General features: G+C 44.8%; 1 protein-coding gene across 2 annotated transcripts; it reads right to left on the bottom strand.

The window, feature by feature from the left end:
* Positions 1-263: 263 nt before the first annotated feature.
* RNF222 (ring finger protein 222) lies at positions 264-6,245 on the bottom strand. 2 transcript variants are annotated; one of them, XR_014153918.1, is made up of 3 exons: positions 5,933-6,245; positions 4,447-5,276; positions 264-2,665 (listed from the first exon to the last, which is right to left on the bottom strand). XR_014153918.1 is itself a non-coding variant. In XM_081851649.1 (2 exons), the coding sequence occupies exon 2, from the start codon at positions 5,243-5,245 to the stop codon at positions 4,586-4,588; it is 660 nt and encodes a 219-aa protein (XP_081707775.1). In that variant the 5' UTR covers positions 5,246-5,276; positions 5,933-6,245; the 3' UTR covers positions 264-4,585. The 2 variants fall into 2 exon arrangements, 1 of the variants encoding a protein (XP_081707775.1); XM_081851649.1 differs by having other exon boundaries at positions 264-5,276.
* Between the last annotated feature and the right edge of the window lie 11,431 nt (positions 6,246-17,676).

Below are 17,676 nucleotides of genomic sequence, written 5' to 3'. Positions count from 1 at the left end.
TGGATAGAACCTGAAATGTGTATAGCACTATACATCAAATCCATGGAGCGTTGTGTGTTTTTTTATTGTCTAAAAGGGTTCTTTCGCCTGCTTCCATTTCCTCTCTGCCCTACCCACAGAACACAAAAGCTGGAGGCAATGGGGCTGTACAATTTGCTTGAGAGGCACCTGCTCAAACAAACAAGGATGAATCTAAGCAAAACATTGTCAGTGCGTGACACCATGAACTTCCCTGCAGGAAAGACTTGAGGACAGACTGGAAAGGAATTTGACCTCTGCCTTTATTGAAAAGGGGGGTGGTATGTGTGTCCTTCAACAACAACAACAACAATTAGCTAATGGATTGTAATTGAAAAGCCATGAAATCAGACAGTTTTGCTTGTGCTTTTGGTATCAAGTCACATTCATTCTTGGAGGACCACTGGAACATGATAGGCACTACCATTGTTGGTCTTCTAGAAACAACACATTGAAAACCTGGTGGGAGGGCCAGAGCTCAGTGGCAGAGCACCTGTCAATGTCAACAGTACTCAACTAGATGAACTAATGATCTAGCTCAGTTTAGGACAGTTTCCAATGTTCTAGAACTGCAGCCGTGCTGGGAGTTTGGTGCATCCTCCAACCTCAGCGCAATAGGAAAAAGGAAGTTTCTCCTGCCAAGCTTGACTTTGCAGGGAGATGAGGTATAGACATCCCTGCTGTCCCACTGGCCCATCTAAACCTAGCAGTTGGTGCTTCCTAAGACTGGTTAACATCTATAAGTCTTGCCCATGGCCAGCTTTGCACATTCTGAGATGGTCTGCTCTTTTGCAACATTGGAAAAGCTGGTTTGAATGTGCTGATATCCAAAGCAAGTGACAAAGAGCAGGCACTCAAGACTGGGGAGTTGCACTGCCAGTGGTGTTTTGGGAACCCCCAGAAGTCACCCCACCCCCACCCCCACCCCCATTTCTAGCAATAGTATGTTTAGTGTTGATCAATCAATTAGTCATTTTATTTGTATGCCACCTTAAAACCATTCTCAAGGTGGCTTACAACCATGTAAAAAAATACATAATTACAAACTTAACAAAAGTAGTTATGAACAATAAATAAAACATTGAAAAGTACACATTGAACCATTTCAACATAAATCATAAGAATATCCAAAATAAAGATACAAGAAATTAATATCAATTACAGGAAACAACCTCACCAAAACAATACCACATGCCACAAGTCGGTTCAGCAGCCTCAGTTTTTGTAGTTGGAGTCAATCAGGGCCCTGCCTTCCCAGACCAGGTGGGAAAAAGCCTCTACAGCCTAGTTGGCTCTAGTCTTCCTCTCTGGTTTCATTACCAGAAGTAGTTCCATTCATCAGACTGGATAGCGGCAGAGACAGGACAGGTTCATGGTCCTTTTCTCACACGTACCTACCTTCTCTATCCACTTCCTCCATACTATGCACAATTTTACAGAAGTTTGATAGTGTGGAGAAAGTAGATAGTTGTTGTTTTTTTAAAAAAATCCCTCTCATAATACTTGAACTTGGGGCCATCCATTGAAGCTGAATCTTAGAAGGCAAAAGGAAATACTTCTTCACATATCACATCGTTTAAACTATGGAATTTGCTATGATGGCTTTAGAAGATGATTGGACTAATTTTTAGAGGATAAGACTAGATGGCTACTAGGCATGTTAGCTACATCCCCTCTAAGTTCAAAGGCCCCATGCCTTTGACTAACAGGTGCTGGGGAACATGAGCAGGAAAGGGCTATTGCACTTGAGTCCAGCTTGTGGGCTTCTAATGTGATGAACCAGGATTGGGGCTCCTCCTATTTGGGCTATTTGAAGTGGGAGAGGAAATTTCCCTTAGGGACAGTCTCCAGAAGTCCACAGTAAACCAGAGGCACCTGCAGAAGGGAAGTCTCTTGTGCCAGTACCTCTCTGGGTTGAGGACACCAGGGGGCTCTCATCTGATGCTGAGGACTCCGGCTCAGACATCTTAATGGCTCCCACTTTCCATCAGTGTAAATGACTACTGAAGCAGGCCGGGCCCCTTTAATGAAGAGGCTTTGCTCGCGGAATGTGGTACTAGCTACACAGATAGAGCTGCAGCTCCTGTTTAAGGCTCATGAATATCACTGCTCTTATGGAGTCTCCAGCTTGAATCCCAAACGGAGCTGTCCATGGTGCCCTTCTTTGCCTTGCCCCATTTAGCTTTGCCCTATTTCACTTCTGTTTGTCCCTTGTGCTGCTGAGGTTGTTGCTCAAAACAAAACATCGGTTGGCACACTTTGGGAGACAGGATGCCACGCTCCAAATTAGTGTTCCACAGCTACTGTGACATGGATGTAGGCATGAGTCACTCTTTGATCCAGTTATTGAGTTGTAGGTGAATTTGGTATGAGTGTTTACTTTTTTAAAAGCTACCAGGAAGTCTCAGACAAGCCCACTTGACTGGACTACAAATTATGCACACCATTTGACAGCAGCCTAACTCTGCCCATTGGAAATTCTGAAATTCCCTCAACAAAAGACGGGAAAAGGTAGAAGGGCTTAGGAACCAGACACAACTTTTTGTCTGTTGTTTCTCTCCACTTATCTCTTTCTCCTTAGGAAACATCTGTACTGGCTTTTTTCTCTCCATATGGAGCTAATGGCAACCCGGGTGTGTTTATATGCCTGTGAGTGTAAGAGAGAGAGAGAGAGAGATTCATTGGTAAAAGGGTTTGAGAGGAAACACCCAGAATGGCACTACTTCATGTCTGAAGCAGCTACGTAGAGCTGCTAATTAGTTTTCTTTAAAAGGAACAACAAAAAACAAAACCCGCCCATGGGAAATAACAATGATACATTCCCCATGTCACACCAGTGAGAAGTAGGTCACAACGCTTTTTTTAAAAAGCACATAAATCAAGCCACTCCTTATAGCAAATAAAAGTGAAATGTAAACCTGGGTAATGTTAGCGCCCTTGAAAGCGCCTTCCAGGGTACCTATGAATGAAGTCTAGAAACCATGATTCTCACAGTGGATCCACATCTGTACATACATAAGCCACTCTTCCGTCACAGTCTGCCGAATGTGTGAACAGGACACCACTGAAAAGTATTGAGTGATGCCATGTGTCATGGAAGCTCTGGGTCGTGTTCAACTAAATAAATGCATGAGTGGGATGACTTCAGTTTGTACAATGAGACTTTCTCTCCCTCACTTCCCACTACACAATCCCCACTGCACACGCCCCTGTTGTGTTTTGACCTGCAATAGCTGTTGTGTACCTGCTAGTCATCACTTGAAATAGTGGTGACGTTGTGTGAACTCACCCTTGGACTCCTTCTGCTTAGTCCCACCCACCACTGAAAATCCACAGCGCTACCCAAGGATGAGCAATTCAAATGATAAATTGCTTGTTCTCCTAAATGCCAGAAGAGGGTGCTTGTGACCTGTGTGCTCATCAACTAGATGCATAACTGCCAGGCCTCCCTCTCTGCCTGCCTAGGCAAAAGCAAAGGCAGGTTTTGAAGAAGGAGGAGGGGGAGGAGGGGGAGGCCTGGGAGGCAATAAGACCATCTGACAAAACTACCCTTGAAATCTAAGGAAGTCCATTTGCTAAGGAGTAGCAATGAAATATTTTTATTAATCTTAGTGTGACAACAATATCAAAAGTAGAAAACAGGACAGAAGGTACAAAAATAAAATGAAACCAAAATTAACATATTCCATCAAGTGATTGAAATCTTCACAACATCAAGACTGATGCTAGATGATGGAGGTCAGCAACAACAGAGCAATAACAGATGAAGAGCAGCTATTGCTAATGACTGGAGCAGGAGACCTAAGTTAATTCTACTCCATCTCAGCTGGGAGGGTCTGTCTCACCTGTAGTGCACCCAGAATTAAATGCAATAGGAGCACATGGTGTGCAGGATGAGAATCCTTCTGTGTTAGCAACGTGCTAACAGCTTGGATTTGCCTGGCGGAACAAGGATCGCCATGATGCTGGAACCACCCAAGATGCTCCTGGCTTATCACAAAGGCTATTCTTTATTAAATTACCATGAGTGTTGAAGTCAGAGGTGGAATGACATTGAATCGCTTCAGTGAGCCCTTCCAAACAAGCACACCACAGCCCATATCCCCTTGGATGCAATACTGGCACCAGAGGCGGTTACAATGTTGAGTTTGGGTGTGAGCTCAGATCCCTGCTCAGCTGTGAAGCTCATTGGTTGGTCTTAAGAAATGTTGTCACCTCTCAGTCTACCCTAATCTCACAGGGAAACTTTAATGCAACTCTGAGCTCCTTGGAGGTGCTCCTTGATGCATGTAACAATTAAATAAACACACTGATTATCCTCAGCAGGATATTTAGACCCCGTCTCTAGTCTAGGTGACCTTTCTTGCTCCTCTGAACCACACTTTAGCAATACCATCATACATGACAAGGGAGGGATTGTACAAATACCATTTCCTGTAGTTCTGTTTCCTTCGTGGATCTCCCATCGACCCAAATCCTGCAATTCTTTGCGGGTGTGCCAAAGGGATAACTTTTTTCATAATGTGGTTCCCAAAAGGAGATGCAGGGGAAGGGTGCAGAGTAGGGTTCATTCTAGTAGTAGTAGCCAGGGGAGAACAGCCCCCAACAGAGCAACAGTGGAGACCAGGAGGATTGCCAAGACAATGGGTGATTGGAAGCAGCCCATTATTAGGGACCTCTGAGACGCCACTGACCCCGCAGCTTCCACATCGTGGTTTAGAGCGGTGACACCAATGTTCTCTTCGATCAGCGGCATCCCACACTGAGTGATAATGAAGACGTGAGACTGTCGCTCCAAGCAACCAGGGTGCACCACTGAGTTCATGCTAGGGCAGCCACACACATTCTGGTGGCTGTCGTAGCCACGCAGGGACATCAGGAAATGGCCGGGCACCACTAAAGTGTTTGCTGACCCCAAGGACAGCAACGAAGGTGAGAGAGGCAGCTCCAAAGGTGGAGGGTTCGGGGAGATCTTGGAAGGCAAGCAGGCTCTCTTCCTGCAGAGGAAGGTCACAAAGCGACAGACGGGGCAGGTGAGGCAGTTCTGTAGCCGACCCTCATCCCGAGATGCCAAAAGGCACTTGACCAGACAGTCGTGGCAAAAAGTGTGCCCACAGCTCAGCACCCGGCGCGACACTTTCGGAGACTGAAATGACTCATAACAGACAGGGCACTCCGCCGAAGGGGCAGCAGCAGGAATCTCCTTACTGGTTTTGGTCACAGACATCCTTGTCCACTTGCTCACATGCAGCCACCAGCTGGATGAAAAGCAGGACACAAATACTTTTAAGAACTCCAGAAGAAGATGAGGTGAGAAGGGGAAGAAAGTGTGGGTTGTATATACACGTGGAGATGGCCCCTTTCAGTCCCTCTGCAGATACATAAATTAGCCCACGTAGATTTAGACTGGTGGCAGAATTAATAACTTCAGTATTGAAACACCAAGGAACAAGCCCCCAAAGGATAATAAAAATACTGTAATAATTAATAGTGGGGTTGTTGTTGTTGTTTTAAGCACTTTTTGAACAGCCTTTCAAACATTTCCCCACAAGCAAGGGGACTAGAAATTAGCTTTAACAAGAGATTGTAGAGATTCTTGCCATTTAGGCTGGTGAAAAGAAACTTTAAAATTGCGAAAGCTAGATGTGAATATGCTGCAACCCATCCTATCCCACATTCAAGGCTAAGGTTAAGTAATCCAAGAACATAAGAGCACAATGCAGCTAGAAACAGAAGCAAAACAAAAATGTCAACCCTTCTCCTCATTAACTTTTTGTTTCTTTGTAAACATTTCTATGCCATCAACACATGGTAAGAAAAAATGTCTTGGTGGCAAGCGGGATAAAATCAACAATAAAACCACATTCATAATAGCACAAACAAAACCACATGGATATGCTACACAGATACGTACAGGTCAAAAGATCTGCAGAGGTGTCCCGTGCATTGAGGTCATTTGAAGCACACCATCTTTTCCGTAGATCCCGGAGTTTTCCCACCAGCATCCTGCCGCTTTCCTTCCAAGCACCATACCTCCCTTCCTCAAAACCAGCAAGGAGCTACCTCTCCAGGCATTTGGTGTTGGTGCCTCCGACCTTCCCAAGCTCACGATGAACAAGCCCTAGCTATAGAACAATGAGTGTTTGCTGGGTGGTTGGCTCTGTATCCATGCCTTTGCCTTGCGTCAGATCTTTAAGCAGGCAGGTAGGCAGGAGGGCGGTTCCCCGAGGAGTGAATGTGGAGGAACTTGTTTGTGAATCGGAGGTTTCTCTTTCCTGATTTGGGACTTGGGGAGGAGTCACCACAACTCAGCGTCTGAATCATGGCACCTCAAAGACGCCATGAGAACCTCTTTCTGTACCAGGCTGTGACATGCATGGACATCATGTGGTCTTCCTAGTAAATGAGATACTGAAACTGAGATGCAGATCTGTTGGGCTTGTTAAACTTTTCACCTTGCCTGTAATTTACTTGAGAGAGATAGTCAGGAGGATCTGCCATTACGATGTACAAAAAGGAGAAATACCAAACTGTCCTCAAAGAACCTCAAAGGCAATTATATTACAAGAGCGCCCACAGGGGTTGTTGTTGTTTATTGAATTTGTTAGTTGCTTTATGTTATCTTGCTCAGGCCAACCCAAAACGACTTACAAACAGGCAGAACACCTCCTCCCTCTGCCACCTGCATAGATACATTAAAATCAAGAGGGAAAAGGGAAGTCTGCATAGAAATATTGTACGATGAGAAAGCATGATGTATAAAAAGAAAAATGGAAAATGCATAAACAAAATTTTTTAAAAAAAAATCAAGAGGAAAAATAAATATATTAAAAAACATCCCACCAACTTTTAAAAGGCCGCAGAGAGTTAAAGGTCAAAGGCTTTGTCATAGAGGAAATTTTTTGCCTGTCCCCTAAAGATATGTAACAAGGGCACCAGGCAAGCCTCCCTGGGGAGAGCATTCCACAAATGGGAGCCACCACAGAAAAGGCCCGTTCTTGTGTTGCCAGACTTCCTGTGGATAAGGCACAAAGAAGGGCCTCAGATGATGATTGCAGGGTCTGGGTTGGTTCATATGCGGACAGGTGGTCATTATAGATCAAAAACAGCATTTTGAATTTGGCCAAGAAACTAATTGGCAGCCAGTGAAGTCCAGCCAGGATTGGCACTATATGCACAAACTGTCTTGCCCTGGTGAGTTTGCACCATTGTGTTCTGCACTAGCTGAATTTCAGAGGCAGCCCCACACTTAACATGTTGCAGTAATTAACCTAGAGTTAGATGCTATCAGAGCATAGACAACAGAATTCAAGCTATCCCAGTCCAATTTGCATCTATGACCTTCCCTGATTTGTATGGGAAGCCCCTGCTTCACCACCCTGGACATGCAAATTGTTCTCCTTCAGCCCATCAAACAGTTGTTGATCCTCCCTCCCCCCTTGTGTGTCCTTCCCAGCAGTGTGGGAATTTGAATGTGTGCATTAATGGCTCCTCCCACCGACAGCTCCAGCCACACCTGTGGCACGTGGGCCCCAATTACCCATCCACTGCCACGTGGCATTTGAAGGCAAAAAGGTTTCCTAGACTGGACTAGAACATACCTACCTGGCTAACACCAATCACAAATAAGACCAGTATTAAGAGTGCACCATTTTGGTTACCAGTTCATTTCACAGATCAGTTCAAGGTGATAGGTTTTACTTGCATGTTTTCTCAGAAGGAAGTCACTCAAGCATTAAATGGCAGTAATTGTGCAAACGAATGCAGTTATAACCCTGTAATTGGCCAGTTCTGTGACTACCTCAAGCACTGCCTCCTCCCACGTAGACCCCACCACACCCTTGGCATTTGGTGAGGATCTGCTCTGCATATCAACTCCCCCCACCCCCCAAAAAAGTTTAGGTTGATAATATTTTCTAAGGATAAGGCTAGTTCCAACACTGTTATCCCAGGCAAATGAAGAGGATAGTAATCAAGGTTAAATTAAATTGCAACTAGGCTGGCAAACCAATGTGCATTCTCCATTAAAAACATTTATAGAGCAGGTTCTGGTGTGTTCTAATTGCTTTGCATAGTTTGCCACCTTGCAATCCATTCTTACAAGAACACAGGAAGGTAGCTCAGCAAAGTGTTCCTATATTGCAGAGGGGAGGTTTTTCATAGGCCACAAACTATGCCGATGGTAGGCTAATAATTGAATGGGCGATCACGCAGTTGGCGAAGAACCACACTGGGACTTCCTGGTTCACATCGCAGAATGCCAGCTATACCTGGTCTGTTCTGCCTCTGAGAGATGTAGGTGAAGGCATACATTTTGACACGAAGAATAGCTGAGCTCTTCCTGATAGGATTGCAACAATAGCAGGACTTCTGAAGAGATGACTCAGAAGGAGAAAATTATTTAATTATTTAGAGCGGGGTAGTCAACCTTTTTGTACCCTCCGCCCACTAATGCATCTTTCTTCATGGTAGAATTTTCTTACCGCCCACCAGTGCTCGATGGAAGGAGGATTCAGCTTATGCTGTGGAACCCCTGACCGCCCACCTAGGATCCTGAAACGCCCACTAGTGGGTGGTAGGGACCAGGTTGACAACCCCTGATTTAGAGTAATTCAATTTTTAATCCTGCATTTCAACCAAAGAAGCTCCTGGATTATGATGACTTCATATGTTCCACTTGTCCCTAATTTTCAAAGATAGTTTATCCACTTTTCTATTGCTTGTCTCTGGTGAACCGAACTACTGGGTGGAAGTCAATGTGGCACTATAATAAACTTCCTGTCTGCGCTGGATGATCCCAGACCCTCCAAGTGTCCCTATTTTCCAGGGATGTCCTTGATTTAGAGAAGCGATCCCAGTTTCTGATTTCCTCCCAGAATGTCTCGCTTTTCCTTAATATGTCCCTATTTCCATTGGAGAAATGTTACGAGGTTAAGGAGTTATCCAACCCCCAAGCTGTCCGAAGGCAGTAATAGGGAAGTTTTTAAAAAAATGTTTAATGTTTTGTTATGTTTTTATATATGTTGGAAGTCTCTCAGAGTGGCTGGGGCAACCCAGTAAGATGTGGGTATAAATACAATGGTATTTACTACAATGTAGTAAAATTATCATTGTGGAATGAGACATCCCTGTTTTCATTGGAGAAATGTTGGAGGGTCCTCTTACAGGCTCTTTCTGTGGGCTCTCCTGACTGCACACCAACTCTGAGCCAACGTCAGCAGAGGCAGGGGGCACGCAAGGCACATGGGGAGAAGAAGATGAGGAGAGCCCCATCGCCATTGTGCAGGGCTTCCACTAATGGAATTCATCCAGGGAACCCCACCGCCCTGTCCCTACATTTGCCTTTGGGAGGTACAGTATATTTAAAAAGGCACAGGGGGCAAGATTCATCTAGCAAACCCTGTCAGCAAAGGGGCTTCTCCCCCTCCTCCAGCTGCACCCCTGAAATCAGCTCAGCGAGTAAGGAAAACTGTGAGAGAAAGGGCAATCGTTCCATCTGGCAAGCTGGCGTCCTTGCACAGGTGGAACATTGAAGCTGATGTGCTTGGGCGGCCAGAACGTCTGTAATAGCACAATGCTACCCAGACAAGCAAAGGAAAAGAGGAGGAACTATCCCTGGAAAATGACAACTGGAGGATATTTGCTCATTATAATCCAGGTCATTAGCAGGGTAAAAAGTGTTCTAAATAAATAAATGTGTTTCCATTTCTGAGTCATTTCTTTGGAAGTCCTGATAGTGTGGCAACACTACCAGGAAGGCCATTGCTGGGCTAGACCACCTGGCATAGACCATAGACCACCTGGCATACTATTCTGTGTTGTGAAAAGAGCGACTCCCTATCAGACACACACGATGCCATGTATCCCAGTGTGGGAATGAGAAAGGGTTGGTAAATAGCGGGATCTCTAGCAAACATTTCACATCATAGAAGGAAGACAAGACTTCTGTACCCTGCAGGTACTGCTAAGCTCAGTGTGTGTGTGTGGGGGGGGGGGAACTATGCAGAATGGCAGGTGGCCTTTGTTCCACCCCGTGCCTCACAGAAGGTTCTCCACTCATCTTAGAGCCAGAACAGGCAGCATGTCTATTATCAATTCTCCAGACACTTTGCTTTTCACTTTAAAGCAGCCATTGAAAGGAGGATGCTCTGATTTAGATCAAAGCAATGGTTTTGGTGGAGATGTTTAACCCTTTCCTTGTGCTGCTTTCCTGATCTAAATTGCCCTCTTCCCAAAGCTGTTTCTAGCCCACTTGGTGAAATAGACTTGTACCTGCATTATGCAGTGGGCCCTGTATAAAGCTCTTTCACTCCCTCATTTTCTGTGATTGATCATTCCCAGTGTTTACTTACCCACCATGGTCAGAGGCAATACAGTGGTACCTCGTGTTACAGACGCTTCAGGTTACAGACACTTCAGGTTACAGACTCCGCTAACCCAGAAATAATACCTTGGGTTAAGAACTTTGCTTCAGGATGAGAACAGAAATCGTGCTCCGGCAGCGCGGCAGCAGCGGGAGGCCCCATTAGCTAAAGTGGTGCCTCAGGTTAAGAACAGTTTCAGGTTAAGAACGGACCTCCGGAACAAATTAAGTTCTTAACCCGAGGTACCACTGTACTTCAGGAGCTTCTCTCCAGCTGTTCTGAAAGACTCCATTGGACCTAAGTAGGGCTGGGACACACATCACTGTTGCCACAGGACAGTAGGGAAGAATAACCTTCCCATGCTGAAAAAATGCTTGTCCCTGTACTAATGCTTTTGAAAGTACTCACTTTGTGGCTTATGGTGATCATGTTGTGACTCTTCCGCAATCGCTTTCCATCATGTTCTGGTACCTTCTGGGGGAGGCTCACGAAATGATGAAACTTAGTTACATGGGGATCATTGTATCTGTTCTAGGCTAGTTTGGGATCCTGCATCATGGGGAGGCTGTTGCTTTGGCAGACCAACAACCCCCACTGTAAAAAGCCCAAGGTGACTACAAAGGGAGCTGCTTTGGGCGAGAAGCTTCCAGGACAGCAGATCTTTGCTAGACTGTTGCTAGACTGCCCCACTTCAGATGGGAGGTGGGAGATGTTGGGATAGGACCTGGGAGACCAGGGTTCAAATCCCCACTCAGCCATGAAGCTCAATGTCTGACCTTGGTCTAGTCACCATCTCTCAGCCTGACCTACCTCACAAGGTTGTTGTGAAGGTAAAATGGAAAGCGGGGAGAGCCATTTCCACCATCTTGAGCTCATTGGAGGAAAGTGGCATAGAATTATTATTTTTTTAAAAAAGTTTAAATGTGTCCCAACACAAAAACCTGCATGTTGAAAACTATCAGGCCCTGGAGAAGCTAGCATAAACTCATTCACCTCTGACCTACTAATCTTCTATGTACAGGGAGCTTTTGTTCTGAGGGACAATTCAACAAGCAATCTTTGACCTGCAATCGGAAGTGGTACAGTCCAGCAAGGGCTGTGCCTTAATACTCTTAGCATTCCAGCCTCCCAGAAGGTACTGGAATAAAGAGATAACTTCGTCATCCTTGACCCCATTTAGTTTCCTGGAAACTTAAAGCACAGAGAAGGAAAGGAGCATGTCAGGATTTGCAGCTAATTGAAGCCTAATGCCAGATTTCCTGCACCCTCCACAGTTAGGTCACTGGCCACCCAATGAGAAATGGAACCCACCATAGTCCACCTAAGTCCCAAATAATGTGTATTTGAAGGACACAAATAAGACACATCATTCTGAGTCAATTTACAAATGTGGTACTCAAGCATTCCTGCCTGATGATTTGGATACAGTTCGTTCTCTGTGGGTTATTCCTTCTCTCAGAGGCTGTGAGCCTGTGTCTCTGGACTATCCAGAATTACAGTTTGAAGCATGGAATATTCCACCATGAATAAACAACCCTCCTCCTTGGGTCAAACTGCATGACCCACATGGAATTGGCCAGCGGATCGTCTCATCTTTTTGTTGGAAGCACCCATGAAGGTGCTCCAGTTTTGACAGAAGAAGCAGTGTCAGGAACTGGGCACCCTAACCCTTCCAGGAAGGAGGAAGACAGTATAGATTTACAAGAGGGTCTTGAGGGAGGTCGCAGCTCAGAGGGAGATGAGGGGGGAAGTTGGGAAATCATGGGAGAACCAGAGCAACACCTGGCTGACACATTGTCATTAGAAAGCATTCCAGACCCTCCATCTCCCAGAACCCGGAGAGCCTTAAAAGTAGGAGAGCAAAGGGCTCAAAGACAGAGGGCACTTAGCAGCACCCATAGAGGAGATGATGAGGATGACGAAAGAGGAAATGGGAGAGATAGGGGGGTGGAGATTCACTCGGGACAATGACATTATCCAAGAGGCTGGATTCTATAGCCTTTCTCTGTAAAGATTGAAATAAAAAAGGACTGTAAGAAACTTTTCCTTGTCATTATAATTTTCTGGGCAACTAGCTGGAAGTCGCTGACAGCATCCTAACATGTGGGAGGGGACTTCAATCCTTCTCTTGGGTCATTTCCCCTTTCTAATCTGCACCTCCCAAGCTGCTATTTGCTCTACTGGGGAAAACAGGTGGCTGGATATACAATACCTACACAATAGCAGGGTATCCAGTCATGGAAGGAGAAGGGCCATAACTCAGTGGTAGAACATCTGCTCTACAGTCAGAAGGTCCCCAGTTCATTCCCTGACACCTTCAAGTAGGGCTGGAAGAAGATCCCTGCCTGGAACCCTGGAAAACCACTGCCAATCTGGGTAGACCAGTGGTTTTTTTTCTTTAAAAAACATTAGGGGTACTCTCATTTTCCTACTCATATTGAAATACTGCCCCTCAATGAGGCCAAACTTGAATTCACAAACTGCTTAGGGGTATGCGTCCCCTTGTGTCTCCTCAGAAAAAAAACACTGGGATAGACCATGCTGAGATAAGTGGACCAGTGGCCTGATTCATTATAAGGCAGTTTCCTGTGTTTCTATATCCCATGTAATCTGCTTCATAGAAAACCAGTATGTTGGGGAGCAGTCTGGACTAGGGTGTGCTAATTTTCCATGTGCATGGTTTGTTTGTTTGTTTGTTTGTTTGTTTGTTTGTTTGCTGGGGAACATTTAATCATGTGAACCTCACTTGCAATCCAAAGTGGTACAGTCCTGATTCAGGATTTACACCCTCAGTGAGAACTGGGCCAAAATGAAACTATGAGCTCACCACCATATTTATTTATAGACTCTGGCTAAACAGGCCCATCAGCTCCTGCTACTTCTAGCAACAATGGGAACAGAGACATTTGGGCAGATCAAGTGGGCACCTCCTTGCTGCAGGCTAGGGTGGGTAGTGTCCCCATTCTCCGGGAGTATAAATACATACACTCTGCCTCTTCTCTAGTCAACTTATTTGGGAACTTGAGAGATACAACTGAGTCAGCCAAACAGGTTTAGATACTGACAGAAGGTTCTGTGGAAATCAAAGTAGCCCAGCGTTTAGTTGCATTATTATGAGACCGCTGGGATCCTTCTCAGGTGGCAGAAGGACAATTACACACACACACACACACACAATCTCACTCACTAGAACCAAAAGATCTCTAAGCAAAATCTAAGACAAACATAAAAAGGAGCTGCATAAAATTTAAGTAAAATCATCATCATCATTAAAAAAAACACCCCAAAACATTTAGTTAAAATGAAATGCTAAAATTACATCCCTTGGGCTGGTAAAAGCTCCCCAACCTTATTGTGCAGTTACATTTCAGCTACCAGCTTCCAATTCTACCTACATATAATAATTCAAAAGCCTTCTGTCATTTCAGACAGGAACCCACTGCTAGAGAACAGAGTGTATAGGGTAAATGGCAGAGATTCCTGACAGGTGAGGCTGGAGGAAGGAATGGATCCTGAGAGGAGGGAGAGGAGTGGCTGTAATGCATGCACATGTAATACACTACTTGCTAGCAAATTTTATTTATATCCTGCCTTTCTTCCATAACAGAATGGAAGGCAGTGTGCCATGTGGTTCCCAGGATGTCTCTTGTGTTTGCCTTCAGACCATACCCTGGAATGTTCCTAACCGGCAGGATCTGCCTCTCCTGTCAACCAAGATAATCATTCAAGTGCCTACGAAATTAGGGCAACAGCCCACTTAGCCAAGAATCCTGTCTTGGACAGCGGCTGGTCCCAGATAACTTTAGGGAAATGTATGGGATGATTCAGAGGACAGTTGAGGGTTGGCTCATCCTAGAGTCCTTGGACTCTTGGGACACTTTGAAACTGGTAACCTTTGTTCCAGTTAGGAATGCAAGGGTGATCTACTTGCCTCATATGCCTAGCGTGGAGATCCAGTGAGCTTGCATATTTGGGGCTGCCTCAGTTCTACTGGAGGCCCCATACATTAATAGTAGTAGTAGTAGTAGTAGTAGTAATTTTATTATCTATACCCCACCCATCTGGCTAGGTTTCCCCAGCCATTGGCTTTGAGGCTTTGGGATTCATGCTTCAATCTTCCCCACAGGGCCAGAGAAGTATAGGTATCAGTTCCCCGAAACACCTGCTGCTGCAGCTGCTTCCAGGTGACTTTCTACACCTTACGAAATCTTTCTTTGTCCTGCACCATTCTTCCCACCTGGGTACCATCCCTCTCATTTGGCTTTCAAATCACAGCTGTGTTGGCTAATTGAGATACAGAAGACAAGGTCCATCTAGGTTGATTATACAACTCTAAATTACATAACACAGGCTGCATCACTTTGTCATTTGCCCAGGCCAAGGCAGCAATGTTTCTTTGTGGATTCCACCCTCTCAAGGAGACAACATCTCTGAGCAAGTAGTGATCGAAGCTGATTACAGGCTGGACTGCATCACAGCCTTGCCCTGGGTCTCATGACTGTGAGTGTTTGCATGAGGCCTCTGGTGCCTTCTCTTTCTCCTGGAAGCAGGTTGGGCCAGTCTGATCTGAGTCACACACTCCCCTCGATTCTTGACTCCAGAGCAAAGCTGGTTAGCACAGAGTTACCCTTCCTTTTTCCAGAATGCACTGTTCTTCACCAACAGCACTGTCTCTTCAGAGTTCAAGCCACCTTCTGTGTTGCTCCGACACACACTGTAGTTCATGTTTGCTGTGGCCGGGACTTGTTGACTGTGTCACTGCCACTCCTACCACAGTGAAGCACTGTTTGCCCTCTCTTGCCAATTGCAAGAGGACTTTCCCACAAAAAATGACAACAGAAAACTCAGTGAATTTAAAACTCACACTGTCATAGGCTTAACTGGTGATATGCTAGGCAAGGCCATAACCACAGAGGGCCCATGCCTTATTTACATCCAAATTAGATTACTTTACTGCACTCTACATGGGGCTGCTTTTGAACACAGTTCAGAAACAACAATTAGTACAAAATGTGGCTGGTAAGTAGTTATCTAGAGCCTTGATACAACTCCAGGATTATGTTACTTTCATTTGTTTCTGTTCCATGTTTTGTACCAATTCAAGGTGTTGGGCTTGATATCATCATCATCATCATCTTTAAAGCCCTCAGCAGCATAGGACAAGGATAGCTTAAGAACTGCATCCTCCTATATTAGCCTACTCAAGCACAGAGACCAGTTTTGCAGTGCAACCCTCCATCATCAGAAGTACATGGGGTGAATGTAAATCTGCTCAATTTCTGTGGATCAGGCTTCTGTTCAGGACATAGCAAAAGTTTGCTAATTAGGGTAGCCATACATCCTGAATTCCCCAGACATACCTGGAATACCACAGTCAGAAGCAGTGTCTGGACAGAAATTGGTAACAACAACAACAACAACAACAACAACAACAACAACAACAACAACAACAACAACAACAACAACAAATAATAATAATAATAATAATAATAATAATAATAATAATAATAATAATAATAATAATATAAAAAAATGTCTGGGAAAATCTGGACGTATGGCAACCCATGTTGGCAGTGTCGTTTTTGCGGATTTCCCTAAAATAGCTCCAAAATGTAAAAAATAAATAAATGTGATCCTAGCAAAAGGCCACCAGTGAAAATCTCACAAATGCTGTTATCTCACAAATAGGACCAAACTGAATCTACAAATTGCAAGCAAACTGAATGTGAATTGGACCAGGTTTCATTGCAAGTCAAGGCTGATAAATTGCTGAACTGGGGATTTGTGCAAGTCCTTAAAGTCTACATATTTTATTAATGCAAAAAAAGGAGGAAGAAGCCTGTTCTTTCCAACCCTGCAAACCGTTGCTCAGCTATCACTTCTACGCCTAATCTAGGACACATATGCCCACAAGGTGGCACTGTGGCACGCCACTTTTGGACCATCCTGTTTATGGCACTGGGCACTGGGAGCAACACTGTCAGGAAGATGTCTGATGAGTTAAGCAGGGCCTACTTGAACTGATTAATTTAAATAATTTATTCTGACCTTCCATCATATTCCCAAGGGCAGTTGACTAAAAGAATTAAACAGTAACTACTACACTCTCGCAAGTCACAAAATCATAAAAGCAACACAGAAGAGTCAGCGGGATTAAAATGGTATCTTAAGATCTCGAGAAAATAAAAAAAAAGTTTTTTTCCTGGCACCAAAGGGCAATAAAAATCTCACTGGGAAGAGCATCCTGCAACCAGGGTGCCACCACTGAGAAGGCCCTCTATCTTGGTAGGCACCTTCCACACCTGAGGTGGAAAGGGGTCCCTGCAGGAGCACCTCCATTTAAGACCTTAATGTACAGGTAGGCAAATGTGGAGACAGGCAGCTCTCCACATAGGCTGGTCCTAAGCCGTAATGGACTTTAAAGTCAAAACCAGCACTTGGGATTCAGCTCAAAAACAGACTAGGGTCCTGGGGGTGATAGTGGACGGTCTGGAGCTGGGTTAGGGGTCCTATCAGCACATGTGAACCACTTGCAACCCTACTCTAAGTTGGGGCCCATAGTAAGGTCCTGCTCCTCCTCTGAATCACAGAAGAGGAGATTTCGCTATGCTATCCTCCGCATCAAAGTGCCCTTTTTTTAGCTGTGAGATGAAAGCAATATGGCCGTTGTGTATTTCAGAGTATTCTTTGCACAAATGATTAAATGCAAAATGACAATTAAGATGATAAACCCAGATGCCAACTTTGCTGCCACATACACCCGGACAACACCATTACTGGCCCCAACAACATCACACATACCATCTCGGGACTATTTAATTGCTCATCGTCTAACATTGTGTATGCCATAAAATGCCAACAGTGTCCTTCAGCTCTCTATATTGGACAAACAGGCCAGACCTTACGCCAAAGAATAAACGGACATAAATCGGACATCAGGAATCACAAGACAGAGAAACCAGTAGGAGAACACTTCAGTCTCCCAGGACATTCTATACAAGATCTCAAAGTAGCTGTTTTACTACAAAGGAAGTTCAGAAATAGACTGGAAAGAGAAGCTGCTGAATTACAACTTATCACCAAACTTAAAACCATGGAGAAACCTGGTCTGAACAAAGACCTTGGATTCTTATCTCATTATACATGACAAAGCCATTTTTCACCTTTTCACCCCTTCCTTTTCCCTGTAAGACCTATTGCAGTCGTTAAGAGTCGTCAACAGGCTCATCACAGCTATCTGCCAATCACCCATTCCCACCACCCTTCTGAGTAATACCCCTCCCCACCTTCTCAC

Source organism: Podarcis erhardii (assembly GCF_964252035.2).
Source record: "Podarcis erhardii genome assembly, chromosome: 2".
NCBI lineage: Eukaryota > Metazoa > Chordata > Lepidosauria > Squamata > Lacertidae > Podarcis > Podarcis erhardii.
This window is presented reverse-complemented; position numbering and strand designations above follow the sequence as displayed.